The following is a 16,215-nucleotide window of genomic DNA, read 5'->3' as shown; positions in this document are numbered from 1 at the left end:
TTCCTCTGCCTTCCGTAACTGTTATTGCTGAATCTCGGTAAACTAGATGATCTGCATGATAAGGGATATTTGCAACTGCAATCGAAGCATATATATATGGCCTCTGTTCCTAGTGCTGCTTGCTTGAATGCTAACTAGAATCCTTCGGAGTAAACAAGCTAAACTGCTGCGACTGGTATATTAACTTCATGCAGGGACTCGCTGCCTCGCAGCTTCCCTTGTTATGTTTGAATTCGAATTCCATATGATATGATAAAAAATTAAATGGAAATTTTTTAATTAGCTAAAAAATTGATATTATACCTCTTAAAAATTTGAAAATATAATTTTATTTTTTCTAACAATGAAATATTATATATATATATATATATATTCTTTACTTCATTTTAGGTTTCGAACACTTTCTAATAACTTATTTTCCAATATCTCGATAATATAACAATTTTAAGGAGGCAATTCACCTCTAAAAAAAATATACCTACTTTTTGTTTGAGAACTTAAATCTAAAATCTAAAGAATTTAACAGCTTTCTATCTATTATCTAATAAATAAAAAGATAATTACAAAATCACTATTCTAAACTTATTTATATAGTATTTGTCAAAATAGAAATAGATTTTAAAAATTAGTAATAATCTATTTTCAACTATTTTTCATTTTTCTTGTTTTCTTGACTTTACTATTTTCACTACCTTCCAAAGCAAAAACTAATTTGGAGAATATAAATTTTCCAATTTCACAATTGTTTCTATTTTTCTTCCTTTTCTATATATAATTTTTCCAAATACCAATCCTTATTATTATCATTCTATATGTTAAGACTTTAACATTATATACCCACAAATCTTGATCAAAAAAGATAAGTATATGTATGTGTTTCATCTTCTAATAAAAAAATCCAAGCGATGCAAGTATATTGATAGTTTCATCTTCTCATCAGAAAACCCAAGCGAACAACCATCATTGGGTGGCGAGAGAACTCACTTCAAGCCCAATTTCTCTCTGGGATGGCATACTCCACCAGCACAAGATCCAGACTCATTGCAGAAATATAACTAGTAACAAAGTAAGCAATTTAACTAGTTAAATAGTCAAATTTTGATAGTAAGTAAGAAAAATAAATAGATATATCCCAGAAAAAAGTGAAAATCCTGTTGTTATATTTATAAAACATTCTCACTCATAATTGGTTCATAACTTCAGCTAAATTTATAGCTATGAATAATGTTCAACATTAAATTTATGTCTCAATTTTGTTCACTGGTAGCTATGATTGAAAGTGAATTTCCACTAAAATCTTTAGTCGTATTTCTGAAAATATGCGAAAATTATTTTGAAAAAAACAATTTTAATAATAATTAATTAAAATACACTAAAAACAAATATAAATTATCAAATTGATACCATTGTTAAAAAATAAGAAGGAAAAAAGAAAAAGAAAAATAACCTAGAAATTGTAGACACATAATACGTAACATCGTACAAATGCAACCAACTAAACATCTTACAAATTCAACCAACTATACGTAAAATATAATATATTTTTCTTATATGATAAAACATATAAGAATACAGTAGAAAAATGGAAAATGGTGCAGCGGTGATTACGTGATGATTGTAATTACGGTACACAATACTTGGAATTTGTCGGGGAACAATCTCCACAGCCACTTTGGCAGAACTTGGCTAAACTACGTCCATAAAAATTTGCACTAAAACTCTTATTCTTAATCGCCCCACTTATTCAAAACATACTTAATACACACGGCTAGTAACAGTAACATACTTAATACACACACCTAGTAACAGGAACCGGGTCGCCATTATTCCTTGATCGGCACTTGATTGACGAGAATTTTGAATATTTGGTCCTTCAATTCCTTGTTAGATACGGATAAGCCATCTCCGTATCTGAACAGAAATTGAAGTCCTCGTGTTATATTGAAATTGAACTTCTTGCAACATAATGGTACACTGTCCTCCTTAAGATACTCCCAGTTCAATTCCTCAAGGGAGAGGTGAAGGATGCCCTTGATGTGATTTATCGCATTTTCCATGGTAGAATCAGGATTGTCTTTAATATAACAAGCTATACTTGAAGCCATCTCCCCGTGTTCCTTCTCGTCCTTCATTGCAAATAGTGAAGACGAATCAGTATTTTGCATAGAATTGTATGCATGCAAATAAATCTCGATTTAGATGCCAAATACCTCGAAATATTTCAAGTCGTCGATGAGTCTGACCGTAAATTCTGAGAGCTCCTGCATCTTAGACGGAGAATATATTTGCTCCAGAACGTTGCTTGGGAGAAGTTGACCCATCAAGAGAAGGGGAAACAAATTTGTTGAGGATTTTTCTGATAAAATCCCAAAAAACAAACTAAATAAACTCCACAGAGGCAATGCTCTGTTTCCTTCTGCCACAGGATCTTTTTGCACAGGGAAGCTTTTAATAAAAAAATGATTGAGGACAGAGTATTACATACCCAGAAAAATATTTCTATTCATTAAAACAAAATGCCTGTTACAAACTTCATCCTCTTTCACTCAGAGGGATTTACCAAAAATACATTCAGCCAACTCTGATACATATTCATCCTCTTTGCTGAGAGGGATTCACCAAAAACAATATTCAACAAAAACTCTATCTCCACCTTAGAATTTACTGTGCTGGGTTCACTGCTGTAAAACCCCTTTTACATTTACTGGTGTAAGACTATTTTTACACACTGCTGTAAAATAAATTTACATATGCAGTGAAATTTTACATTAGATTCACAAAATGAAATCCTTACTCACACCATACGATTTTCATGCTTCCTCCTCGTTTTCTCTATTCACTGCCTCGAGCTCACACATTGCACTGCTGTGCATCTGTCTTAGTTTTTCTTCCGCAGCGAGCTTTACCACCAGTCAACAAAATACATGCTGCTCTCTTGTTCTTCACGGATAGCACTGTGCATTATCCTCTCTCTCACACTACTTCTACGCACTGCTGTGTGATATTCGCTCCTTACATTATACACTACAACATGCATTCTTTTCATTGTAATGCATATATAAAAAATGGTCAACGCATAAAACAAATAACATAAAGAAATACATTTTTGTGCCCATGCTTCCGTGTAAATAAAATTTTAAGGTTCTACCAACAACTTACGAACCCATTTAATTCTCAGCATGGCGGTCAATTCATTCACTGACAATTCGGCGGTCAACCAAACTTGTTTTTTTTACTCCACGTAAATATTTAATGTTGCCCGTATGCAGGTTTGGAGCAATCGACGGTGGAGAGCGATGGAAACAATCGGACGGTGGACGGAGATATCGGGAGACAGTTTGCTGCAGAACTTTACCTCCCGAGATATTACGTTGGCTGACGTAGAGGGAGGAACACGCGTCCACGGTTGATTGCATCGGGTTCAAACATACGGAAAATACCTTTGCCGGAAAGTGGTCCGAGAAATTTCAGGCGGGTTTGCTGAACGGTTTCGGTCTGCCGTCGTTCGTGCTTGCTGAGTCGGCTGCCCACGTCTGCCTGCACGGTGTCTGCAACCTGCAGTTGGAATTAACATTCCAACACTCCCCTTTAATTTCAACTGCTGGGCATTCAAACATACCCAAACACTTCCTCACATAGAGGGATTCACCAACACTGCTGTTACAAAGATATCTTCCTCACATAGAGGGATTCACCAATCTTCCTCGCATAGAGGGATTCACCAACTGCTTTTGATGCAGTTCCACAAACAATCAAAGTTGTCTTCCTCTTAATAGAGGGTTTCACCTGTGATTGTGCTAAAGAGCACCTTCCTCATGACAGAGGGATTCACCTGAGATTGTGCTGAAGAGCACCTTCCTCATGACAGAGGGATTTACCTGTGACTATGCTGAAGAGCACCTTCCTCATGACAGAGGGATTTACCTGTGTATGCTAAAAAGCATCTTCCTCTTGACAGAGGGATTTACCACACTATGCTGAAAAGCATCTTCCTCTTGACTGAGGGATTCACCATGACACTGTGCTGAAAAGAACCTTCCTCTTTAACAGAGGGTTTCACCAAGTGACTGCTTCAAGTGCAGTTCCAAAACAAAACATTCATTGCACTGTTGTGCATACCAATTACATTGTTCTTTTATGCTGCTGCATATTCTCTGCTGCACTGTTGTGCCATCTTCTTTGCTGCGCCTACCCCACACTACTGTGTCTGCTCCACGCTACTGCGTCTACACCTGCTGTTGTGTTGCTGCACTTCACTTACATTTCTTCGCAAACTCTGCATTGCTGTGCATTCTTCAAAGACAGAATAGTCTGTCTTTTCTGGAACAATTACTCTGTCCCACCTTACAAATTTACATTGTTGTGTGTAAACATTTCTTACATTCACTGCTGTTGCATATGTTGCATTTCAATTCAATGAACAACACATTCACTATACTTACATTTACTGCTGTAAAGAAAAATTTTCTTTTACATCTGCTGCTGTCTATTACCTTTCATTTCTTCAACAAAAACTTCATGCTGCTGCATTTTCTTATTTGCATTGCTGTGTAAAAACACATTTCTTCATTCTCTCTTAGTTCTGGTTTCATTTTCTTCGCACTACTGTGCTTCTCCTTCTTGCCATCACGCTGCTGCCTTTTTCTTATGCACTGCTGTCCATACCCATAACCATAGACTCTGTCTCCCCTGGGTTTTTATTCGCTGCTGCGTTGCCTCTGCAATTTGCATTGCGGCTGCCCCTGTTCCTTTTTACACCCTTGCTTCACACAGTCTTCGTCTTCATTTTTTTTATTTACACAATGCACTGTTGTGCAATTCCTTTCGTTTTTCTGCTGCCATACACATTCTCATTCATCCCATGTGCATTAAAAATATACGCTGCCCCTGTTTTTCTTTAGGCATTTCTGTGCATGTTGCATTGCATACAAAAAAAAATATTACATTTTTCACTGCTGTGTGAAAAATTTCATTGCATTCTAAGCCACTGGGCATTTACGCTCTGCTGCGTTTTGCCGCCTTCTCATTTTCTTCTCACTACTTTGCATTTTCATTCCCAATACAAAACATTTCCATCTGCTGTGTATTACACTCACTCTACTGTGAGTATATTCTCTCATATTACATAAAAGGAAAACTACATTCCATTGCTATGCATTTCAATGCATGTGCTCCACAAAAAAATTTCCAAACTGTTGTTTTATGTTCTGTCTTCCCACTGCTGTGAGGGTCTTCTTGCTTTGCATACTTTTCTTCTCTGCTTCTATGGCAGATTTAACTTCATATCTTTCCCTTATGAAAAGGTCTTCATCAAAGAGTGACTGTTAATACAGTTCAGCAAAAAAAAATTACAAGCTCCCCTTTAGTGTATGCTTTATCTTCTTTCAGCAAGGTTTTCTCAAAAGAGACTTAGATCAGCTGGGGAGTTCAAGGGGGTTTCAGGTTGCATTTCCTTCCTTCTCCATACTTGTGTAACTTTCTTCTTTTGCATGGGTCTAGCTTGTGTAAGAGCCCATGTTAAGTTACAGTCACGTGCCATATGCCCAATGTTATGACACTTGAAGCATTCAACTTTATTCATGAATAAGAATTCATGATTTCTTCTTGTGAAATTATTTCTTGGAGATTGTCGGGGACCACAACATCTATCTCCATGAAATGCTCTACAGTCTTTTGCCATATGACCAAAGTTTGAACAAGCATAACAATAACCAAAAAATGAACTTTGGTACCTGGGAGATGGAGGTTTCCTTGATGTACTTCTGAAGCCTTGCTGCCTTGAGATTCTTTGTTGATGACCATTGCCTCTTACCTCTTTGACATCAGCTACATTTCTTCTTGGAGCTGGTTTTCTTCTTGGAGCAAGATTTCTTCTATTGCAGCCTTCATTTTTCTCCTTGCCTTTGCTGGAACTAGGAGCATCACAATTTCTTTCTGGCTTCTTCACATCTCCTTTGCTTAAAGCATCTTCATTCTTGTTTGAGGGTTCACCTACGTACCCGAGTCCTGATTTATCAGATGGAGATCTGTGATAGCTGAGCATGTCATCCAAGGCTTGAGAGCTCTTCATGATTTTGTTCATCCCTTCAACCTTTTTCTTGAGGAGGACAATCTCTTCTTCCAATCTTTCACATTCATTATTCTTCTTTGTAAGTTGTTCCTCAGTTTCTTCCTTGCTACGAGTAGCTTCAGCTGCTACTATTTTGAGGGAGATAATATCTGACTTCATTTTGGAGATTTCTGCTTGACTGCTCTCCATTTTCTTTTCAGCTCCTTGTGCCTGCTTCCTGGCTTCTTGTAGTTCAGACTTAAGGGAGGTGACCTCTACCTTGTACTGTCCAATCTCTTCTACAAGTTTGTTCACTCTATTGTGCCTTTGTTCAAGTTGACTTGACAAGGCGTCTTCCTGCTTCTTTGCTCTATTCAACTGATTTGTCATGGACATGACTTCTTCATGATGCTTCCTTTTGCTTTCATCAAGTTCCTTCTTAAGCTTGACGAGCTCTTCATCCCTTTCTTTTACTTGAAGCTTAATGAGGTCAACCTTCTCACATTCAGCTTCTATGATGGGTTCAGAATTTTCTTCTTCACTGATGGTCATGGTCAGTGCTCCATTTGCATGAAGGTCATGCAGTCTGTCCCAAATATCCTTTGCTGATGAATATTTTCCTAAATTCTTCTTTACAGAATCAGGCAGCCCATCCAAGATAGTCTTTGCTGCCTTTGCATTGTACTCCTTGGATTCTTTATCCCTCTTGCTATCATCAATCACTGATTTCCAGATTTCAATCCCTTCAGACTGTAAGAAAGCCCTCATTTTTATTTCCCATATATCGAAGTTCCCATCGAACCTCGGAGCCTCAAATAGAATGCTCTCAAATAGATTGTTTTCTATTTTAGTAAAGGAGGGAGACACAACCTTAAGAGGATTGGAGGCTTTCTTCTTTGACCTTGCCATTCTTAACTATACTCCAAAATACTTGACTGTGTTTTTTTTTTTTTAAACTGACTGTCTTCAGCAGCTACACAAATTTTTGAGAAATACCTGGATTCTTTCGCCTGAGACTTCACTCTGCTGGAGAAGCTTTCTCTACTGCAACAAGAGTCTTTCCTTCAGCTTCTTTGTCACTTCAAAGAGCCTGAACCTGCTCTGTCACCATCAAAGAGCCTGGACCAGCTCTGATACCACTGTTGGGGATTTTTCTAATAAAATCCCAAAAAACAAACTAAATAAACTCCACAGAGGCAATGCTATGTTTCCTTCTGCCACAGGATCTTTTTGCACAAGGAAGCTTTTAATAAAAAAATGATTGAAGAGAGAGTATTACACACCCAGAAAAATATTTCTATTCATTAAAACAAAATGCCTGTTACAAACTTCATCCTCTTTTACTCAGAGGGATTTACCAAAAATACATTCAGCCAACTCTGATACATATTCATCCTCTTTGCTGAGAGGGATTCACCAAAAACAATATTCAACAAAAACTCTGTCTCCACCTGAGAATTTACTGTGCTGGGTTTACTGCTGTAAAACCCCTTTTACATTTACTGGTGTAAAACTATTTTTACACATACTGCTGTAAAATAAATTTACATATGCAGTGAAATTTTACATTAGATTCACAAAATGAAATCCTTACTCACACCATACGATTTTCATGCTTCCTCCTCGTTTTCTCTATTCGCTGCCTCGAGCTCACACATTGCACTGCTGTGCATCTCTCTTAGTTTTTCTTCCGCAGCGAGCTTTACCACCAGTCAACAAAATACATGCTGCTCCCTTGTTCTTCGCGGATAGCACTGCTGTGCATTATCCTCTCTCTCACACTACTTCTACGCACTGCTGTGCGATATTCGCTCCTTACATTATACACTACAACATGCATTCTTTTCATTGTAATGCATATATAAAAAATGGTCAACGCATAAAACAAATAACATAAAAAATACATTTTTGTGCCCATGCTTCCGTGTAAATAAAATTTAAGGTTCTACCAACAACTTACGAACCCATTTAATTCTCAGCATGGCGGTCAATTCATTCACTGAAAATTCGGCGGTCAACCAAACTTGTTTTTTACTCCACTTAAATATTTAATGTTGCCCGTATGCAGGTTTGGAGCAATCGACAGTGGAGAGCGATGGAAACAATCGGATGGTGGACGGAGATATCGGGAGACAGTTTGCTGCAGAACTTTACCTCCCGAGATATTACGTTGGCTGACGTAGAGAGAGGAACACGCGTCCACGGTTGATTGCATCGGGTTCAAACATACGGAAAATGGTCCGTGAAATTTCAGGCAGGTTTGCTGAACGGTTTCGGTCTGCCGTCGTTCGTGCTTGCTGAGTCGGCTGCCCACGTCTGCCTGCACGGTGTCTGCAACCTGCAGTTGGAATTAACATTCCAACAAAATTTAGAATACACATCCCTGAGCTAGCACGCGCATTCTTTATGTACTCATTAAACTTGGGCACATGAGCAGTCGCTATCCATTCCCTTTCCTGCAAATAAGACTCAAGATAGCGCTGCCACTGAAAATACAAGCAGGGAATGTACATTAATGGTTAATCGTTAATGTGTTAATCTTCTCCCCCTTTTCAATTAAAAAATCTCAAAAGGTCTTTTCCACCGTCAATTGGCTTCTCAGTAGGTCCGTGCAAGTAAAATGAAAATACTAATAACATCCCATTAAACTAATCCCACTAGAGAATCACATATCTTCCTAAACGCATACGCTATTGCACTTTAATGTGGCTGCCATATCCCGCTTTTGCACTTTGACGACTTGATCAGCCAATTCATTCGCTGTTTTGAACGTAAATGATTGGTCGGCTTTAAACTTACCCTAATGGACTATTACCCAGATGAGAAATTGCAAAATACTTACACCAATGTTAACTGCCAAAGCTCAGCACATTCAATGATCGATTATATTTTTAAAATAGGCTTATAAATATTTTTATTTTTTAAAATTCAACCTGTATTGAACTGTTAAAAAAATGCTCTCGACCCTATAAACTATGAAAATGGCAAGTACCGATCACTACCTTGTAATAAACTGCAACTCTTTCTGATGTATGCATTGCAGGATATTGAAGTCCAATTTGGCTAACTCCAGAACTTTTTGGTTGAAATTCAACCTAGATAAAAATTTGGAAAGAGGATTTAGTATGGCATTACAATTTTGGTAATTTTACGATAAGTCTAATATATATAATTAAGAGGGCCAGTACTTGAGCCACGAGCTGTTTTGTCCATATATTTCAAGAAAGCTCCTTGCCTCCCATCTGGGCGCACTGCAATACCAGGGAAACTCCAATGCGTACTTTACCTAAACAACAGTATGAAGTTAAATACTTTATAAACCATGGACACCATCCTTCATTTAATCTTAATTAAGACTTTGATCTACCTCTTCCAAAAGACTTTGATCAACGTCGGTCACATCCCCGCGTCCAGCTAAAACTTGATTTAGATATTCTCTTGTAAAAGCGTTTGCCTCTTGCATCACTTTTTCTCCGGGAAATGAAATGTCTGAAGCTCGAAGTAACGACAACATGCTTCTCACTCGTTTCTCTCCAGTAAAATTGCAGAAGAACTTCGCGTTTTCGCCCTTGAAATTCTCCAACACACCTGTTTGGAAACTTTGGAAGATAAGTACAGAATTGAATTGAAAATAATAAAAATAAGCATGTGTTTTGATAGTAAAAATGTAGTTAAACACCTACATCTCTTCTCTTATTTTTTTTAAAACTACTACATCTATTACATTAAAAATTTCCAAGACATTCGTTCATTGTTTAGTAATATGAAAAAAACTTTGTATGAATGCGTCAGCGGATAACACATTTAATGAGCACATTTAATACGCGTCAGCTACGAGATTCGAATCCCGGACGGAATTAACAAAATCCTTACAAGATCAACTACAACTAGGCCATCCTCTTTTTTTTTCCCTTAATGCAAATATGTATACCTGCTGTTTGTTATCGAGGAGATTCTTTAAGTAGGTTATTTGAGTTTGGAACTTGTCTAAAGTTCAATGTTTATTATGAAACGTTTTCACTTTCACCATTGAACTTAGGCTAGCCCAATATAGTGAGCTCTTTCACTTATACTGCCTAACAATATTAGAAAATATCTTGAAGCTTTACATCAAATTAATTGCAGTTGATACCACCTGAAGACACGTTATATCGATGCAGTCGGAGAGCACGAAATCCTAACGCCGTCGCATTAAGATCTTTGCAGGAATCGCTCGATCCCACTCCGATGCCCTTTTCGTTCCAACATCTACTCAGCTTATCAGTCAGCGTGGGAATCGAAAATAGCCCCAAAATCGGAGTGCACATATATGTAAACGCTAAATTAAATTTATTTATCTGTCCAGATTCACTTACCTGTAAACGTAATCTAGGGCACCTGTTTTTATTTCATGTTGAAAATGTCGATCAATTCCAAGGCATTCCAATGTGTCAACTATGTGAAGACGTTTGATTAGATCATAATTGCTATCTTCCATTTCGCTCAAAAGTAATTGCTTGATCTCCTCAACAAGCATTCCAACGCGTTCATAATATGCCGGTGCCTAATTACAGTTCAGTGCAATTAAAATATAGATGAGAAAGATAGAGATAGGTGGAATGATAGAGTGATAGCTAACAAGAAACAGATCAAAACTAAAAGCAAACAACCAGCAGATGACAAATAGGTGCCTGCAAACAAAAAGCAGATGACAGAGCTACAGACAGGTGCCATAAGAGAGAGAGATTTAAAGTATACCCCATACGGCGAGTTGAGAGACAGTATGAACTCATCGTCCCACACGTTTCCGTGGTGATTGGCCGTTCGTCGAGGGATGGAAAATTCATTGCTCATTTCGGCGGAAGGAGATTCGGAAATCTCAGCCATAACACTACACTTTGCTATGCGTTCAGACAGAATATTTCTCACAGTTCGGAGCGTGAGACAAAAAAATTGGGATAATTTTTATGCCCTGACAAATCGGAGAGAATATTTGAGAGACTTCGGAGCGTGAGACAAAAAATTGGGATAATTTTTATGCCGTGACAAATCGAGGAGAATATTTGACAGAGTTCGGAGCGTGAGACAAAAAAAATGGGATAATTTTTATATAGTGTGAAATCAACGGAGTATTGGTGCTTTCATCGAAATATGGATTATGTCGCACGAAAAGGTTGAACGTAGTTAACTAAACTATATGACATATATTTTTGAACGTTCGGTCAGAGTAAAGTTAATATTAAACTATGTTTTATATGTATCTGCTCACGTTAGGTTAGAGTAAAGTTATTATTAAACTAATTTAATATATTTTTGCGAACGTTAGGTCAAAGTTAATTGGATGACGTGAGGTGAATGTCAGGTGTGTTTGAAGGGAGTGAAATTGAACTTTAGTGCATCTAAATTCATATATTTTTGTTTAAGTATTATATTAATAATGTTAATTGTAGTATTAATATTAACATGTGTTTTATATACTTGTATTTACCATATCCATAATATTTTAAAAATATATTACTTAATTATAAATATTATAAATTAATATGAATAAAAAGATTTATATATAATTAATTAATAGTTAGCATTTTTGGCTTGTTATTGTTATGGTTGGTATAAAATTACAAAGGATAGAGCTTGTGGGTTTAAGCACAAGGTCAACAAAAGATTCTTTGTAATTATTTTCACCTTACCCAAGAGGAATAAGTCACCTCACCCCAGGGGTCCTATGACCTTACTCTATGACCTTTCAAATAGGAACACGAGAGCGAACATATAAAGTAGCTCAAAATCACATAAACACATAACCATGCTAAGTCCAATAATCTCAGTGGCAATATTTTGGCATGTGAGCTTTTTCTTCTCGTTTCCTTTTGCTTTATTTTTTATAAACTTCACTCATTTGAATTGTGAGTCTCTTCCTCAGATGCCACACCCTTTCCTTCATGGTTGCTTCTGTGGCTCGGATGCCACTGCTCCATCTCTCATTGATGACTGTTGCGTCTCAGCTACACTTGTATGTCCCCATATTTTCCACTTACCAATTTTTGGTCTCTAATGGATCTTGGTAGATTTTCTTTCTCTCCTCCGTTTTTTCATCCATAACTACCATTTGGTCACGCTACTCAAAATGTGTCAAAAACTCTATCCCGAGAAGCAAAGGACCCAATAGGCCCCGACCACAATGGATTGACTCATTCCTGAGTCAATCCTTTGCTCATGTTCATATTTCCTCTTGCTACTGTAGGCCCCCTACTTCTTCTACAACTTCTTGAACCACTCCGTTGCATGTTGTAGGTTCTCCTTCAAATGAAGGACACAACTATGGGGCAGATGGGATGGCTACAGCCTTGAATTGTTTATAGTTAATAAGGGTTGATCACTAGGGATTTGTGATAGTGATATCTTGCTCAATAAACTTTGTGATATGTGCAGTTGTTGGTTGGTTGGGTCTTGCATTCAATATAGCATTCCACTAAGTATCTTCTTTTGTGCTTAACTGTTGTAGTTTCTAGAAATGGATCTTTTTGGTAGCTTGAGTTCATGAAGCAGAGCCTTGGTTTTGCGCAAGTCATCCTTCATCTGCTGGATCTCATTCTCAAGAATTTCGCTCTATGCAAGAAGATCTTGTTGTTGGTTGATGTGAGGTGTGGTCAAGGCTTGATTGAACAACTGGTGACCCTATTTTCATACAGTATAGACCGGTTTATTTTTCTTGCCAAGAAACCCTGATGAGTCATGAACCTAAGTGAATAATAGACTAATGAAGGGATACCTTCAAATAATCCACATCAATGATCTTCTACCCACTGTCACTCGCATATTGGGTCGCTGGATCAGGGAGCGCACTTTGGCTTGCTGCAATAGTCTTTTGAAGCTTCCTATTTTCTTAAACAAGGTTTGTGCATGCAGTGTGGATGTGGTCATAATAATATGATAGAGTGCAGGCTCAGAATTCCTCTAGTGTGTTTTGCATTGAATCAACAATGATAGGCCAAAGAACCTAGAATTTGGTGCTAATATCATCAATATGTTGTTGTAGCACTTTCTTTTCCTATAGCAATTGATCTCGCTTGGCCGCAATAGAGAGAAGTTGCTCATGTTTCTACTCATGTTCAGTTGTCAAGGAATTGTCTAATGTCTTTGGTTGGCAGGTATCCAGTTGAATGAAAGTAAAGATCTAAGAGGATGACTAGATCTAAATGTCATCAAGCGCCATGGTAGTAGGTGGAGGGTATGAGGCTTACAACGATTGTGAATCAACAAACCATTTCTTAGGTTGGCCTTGTGGTGAAGTCTCCTGTTGTAGGGTCTCTACAGTGTGGGCATTGGTGTGGTCTAAAATAGAATGTGGTAGAGAATTGTGAATGGGGTTGCAGCTCTGAGGTGGGGAAGTTTTGACTTCTTGGCCCTATGAATTAGTGTGAATAAGTTGGTCGGGTTTTAGTCATGGGCGTGATGCTAGTAACAAAGATAAAAGAGGTATGTTAACTGACTCAAGGGTTGTAGGTTGAGCAATGAGTGCATCTTTGTTAGTGTCAGTGATGGATTGAATTATAGAATCAACCTCCATCTCAGTCTCAGAGCTGAGCAGGTTGTCGGTCAGAGGAAAGTATAAAATGGTTGTGGAGGGGGAGGTTGTGCAAGGTGATGGGTTGTGAGAAATTGGGGATGCAGTGGAGGTGGATTGCGGAATTTCCTCAATGATTTGGGTGCTGGCGAGAGAATGTGCTCCTTCGCTAGTAAGATTGACGACCAGAGCATAGGTAAATTTAACGGGTTTTGGAGGAAGTGATGGAGGTTAGGTAGTAATTATATGAGTTTCTTGGGCTATGGGTTTAGTAACAGAAAGAGGGCCCACTAGGGGAAGTGAGGAAACCACTGAGCTGAATGAAAAAGTATTGATCGGACTAACATTAAGATTTTCAGAGAACATGGGCAACTAACTTACTGACAACCTAAGACCATTGAGGGTTTTGTGAACTAATATCATTGCGTTCTCGAATCTCTTCAAGACCTGATTGAGCGTCTCTTCTACTACTTGCTTCCGGGAGGTAGAGGGGCTCTTGCTAGGTAGTGGTCATGGCATCATCCATTAAAAAGAACATATATTTTTGTCGTCCCAAACCTCACTAATGGTTCTAGGCCAAGATAGGACTTTAGTTTGGAACGCCTCTTCCGAGAGAATGAAACAAAATACTCAACTAGACTGAGTGGAGATTTTTAACTATGGGGCGAATCCAAGTGGTGTTGTAGTGAACACCAAATCATATTTCATTTGAATAGTCATCTAAAGAAATTTTGGGATTCTGGGATGAATTTGGTGACAACGAGCATATTTTCATACAATCCCGTTAAGGAGGCCTTGTTAATTCCTTGTTGCTTAGGTCCCGTGAGGTCCTTTATGCTTTTAAGAAGACACCTCTTCATCATTTCCAGAGATACAATGAGATATCCATAAATGGAATATGTTGCTCGCTTCCACTAACCTTATATATATAAACAAGAATTATAAGCTAGAAACTATACCCAAATAATGCATTGAATTGCATGATGTTAGGTGAATGTTAGGTGTGTTTAAAGGGAGTGAAATTGAACTTTAGTGCATCTCAATTCATATATTTTTATTAAACTATAATATTAATAATGTTAATTATATTATTAATATTAACATGTGTTTTATATATTTATATTTACAATATTCATAATAGTTTAAATATATATTACTTAATTATAAATATTTAATTTTTAAAATATTATAAATTTATATCTATATATATATATATATATATATATATATATATATATATATATATATATAATTAATTAATTAATAGTTAGCATTTTTGTCTTGTTATTTTTGGTATAAAATTATAGATGATAGAGCCTGTGGCTTCAAGCACACGGAAAGCAAAAGATTCGTTGTAATTATTTTTACCTTAGCCAAGAGGAGTAAGTCATCTCACCAGAGGCGTGCTATGACCTTACTAATATGGGGATTAGGGCTACACAACAAGGAGAGCTATGAAAAGACTATCATTCCCATTTACTCTAGAAACCGTAACATCTCACATAACGACCAAAATGTCCAAGAGACAAAAGACATATACATTCATTCATAAGAATTTTTTTGAAGAGGCCCATTCAACTAACACATTTAGAGCCATAAAGAAATCTTGCAACTTTTCCCATTAACTTAAAGCATCATTACATTCTCTCTCTATGACCTTTCAGATAAGAACACAAGAGAAAGCATATAAAGTAGTTGAGAATCACATAAACACAGAACCATGCTAAGTCCAATAGACTTAATGGCAATATATTTGCATGTGATCTTTTTCTTTTGGTTTCCTTTATCTTTAGTTTCTATCAAGTTCGCTTGCTTGGACTGTGAGTCTCTTCGTCGGTTGCCACACCCTTTCCTTCATGGTTGCTTCTGTGGCTTGTATGCCACTGTTCCATCTCTCATTCGTGACTGTTGTGTGTAAGCTGCACTTGCATGTCCCCATATTTTCCACTTACCAATATTCGGTGTCTAATGGATCTTGGCATATTTTCTTTCTTTCCTCGATTTTTTTCCTCCACAACTACCCTTTGGTCACACTACTCAAAATGTGTCAAAAACTCTGTCCCCAAGAGAAAAGGACCCAATATGCCCCGACCACAATGGATTGACTCATTCCTGAGTCAATCCTTTTCTAATGTTGATGTTTCTTCTTGCTACTGTAGGGCTCCTGCTTGTTCTACAACTTCTTGAACCATTCCTTTGTGTGTTGTAGGTTCTCCTTCAAATGAAGCACACAACTACGGGGTAGATTGGATGGCTACAGTCTTGAATTGTATATAATCAATAACATTTGACAACTTGGGATTTGTGAGAGTGCTATCTTGCTCAATAAATTTTTTCATAAGTTCAGTTGTTGGTTGGTTGGGTCTTGCATTCAACAGAGCATTCCACTAAGTATCCTCTTTTGCGCTCAACTGTTGTAGTGTCTAGAAATGGATCTTTATTGGTGGCTTGAGGTCGTGAAGTAGAGCCTTAGTTCCTCGCAATTCATCCTTCATCTGCTCGATCTGATTCTCAAGAATTTCACTCTACGCAAGAAGATCTTGTTACTGGTTGAGGTCAAGTGTGGGCAGGGATTGATTGAACAAGTAGTGAGCCTATTGTCACAGAGTATAGACTGGTT

The 16,215-nt window shown here is 37.4% G+C and overlaps 1 protein-coding gene across 1 annotated transcript; it reads right to left on the bottom strand.

Moving 5' to 3' along the window:
* Positions 1 to 1,823: 1,823 nt before the first annotated feature.
* LOC149192890 (delta-selinene-like synthase, chloroplastic) lies at positions 1,824 to 10,934 on the bottom strand. Its single transcript, XM_089407149.1, has 10 exons — positions 10,787 to 10,934; positions 10,405 to 10,592; positions 10,185 to 10,297; positions 9,417 to 9,637; positions 9,238 to 9,335; positions 9,042 to 9,124; positions 8,739 to 8,809; positions 8,420 to 8,535; positions 2,211 to 2,343; positions 1,824 to 2,126 (listed from the first exon to the last, which is right to left on the bottom strand). The coding sequence occupies exons 1-10, from the start codon at positions 10,913 to 10,915 to the stop codon at positions 1,824 to 1,826; spliced, it is 1,455 nt and encodes a 484-aa protein (XP_089263275.1). The 5' UTR covers positions 10,916 to 10,934.
* Positions 10,935 to 16,215: the final 5,281 nt, after the last annotated feature.

Source organism: Pinus tabuliformis, chromosome 2_2 (genome assembly GCF_031772625.1).
Source record: "Pinus tabuliformis cultivar Carrire ecotype Pingquan chromosome 2_2, CPIR1, whole genome shotgun sequence".
NCBI lineage: Eukaryota > Viridiplantae > Streptophyta > Pinopsida > Pinales > Pinaceae > Pinus > Pinus tabuliformis.
The sequence above is the reverse complement of the archived record's forward strand: the minus strand, read 5'-3'. Positions and strand labels throughout refer to the sequence as shown.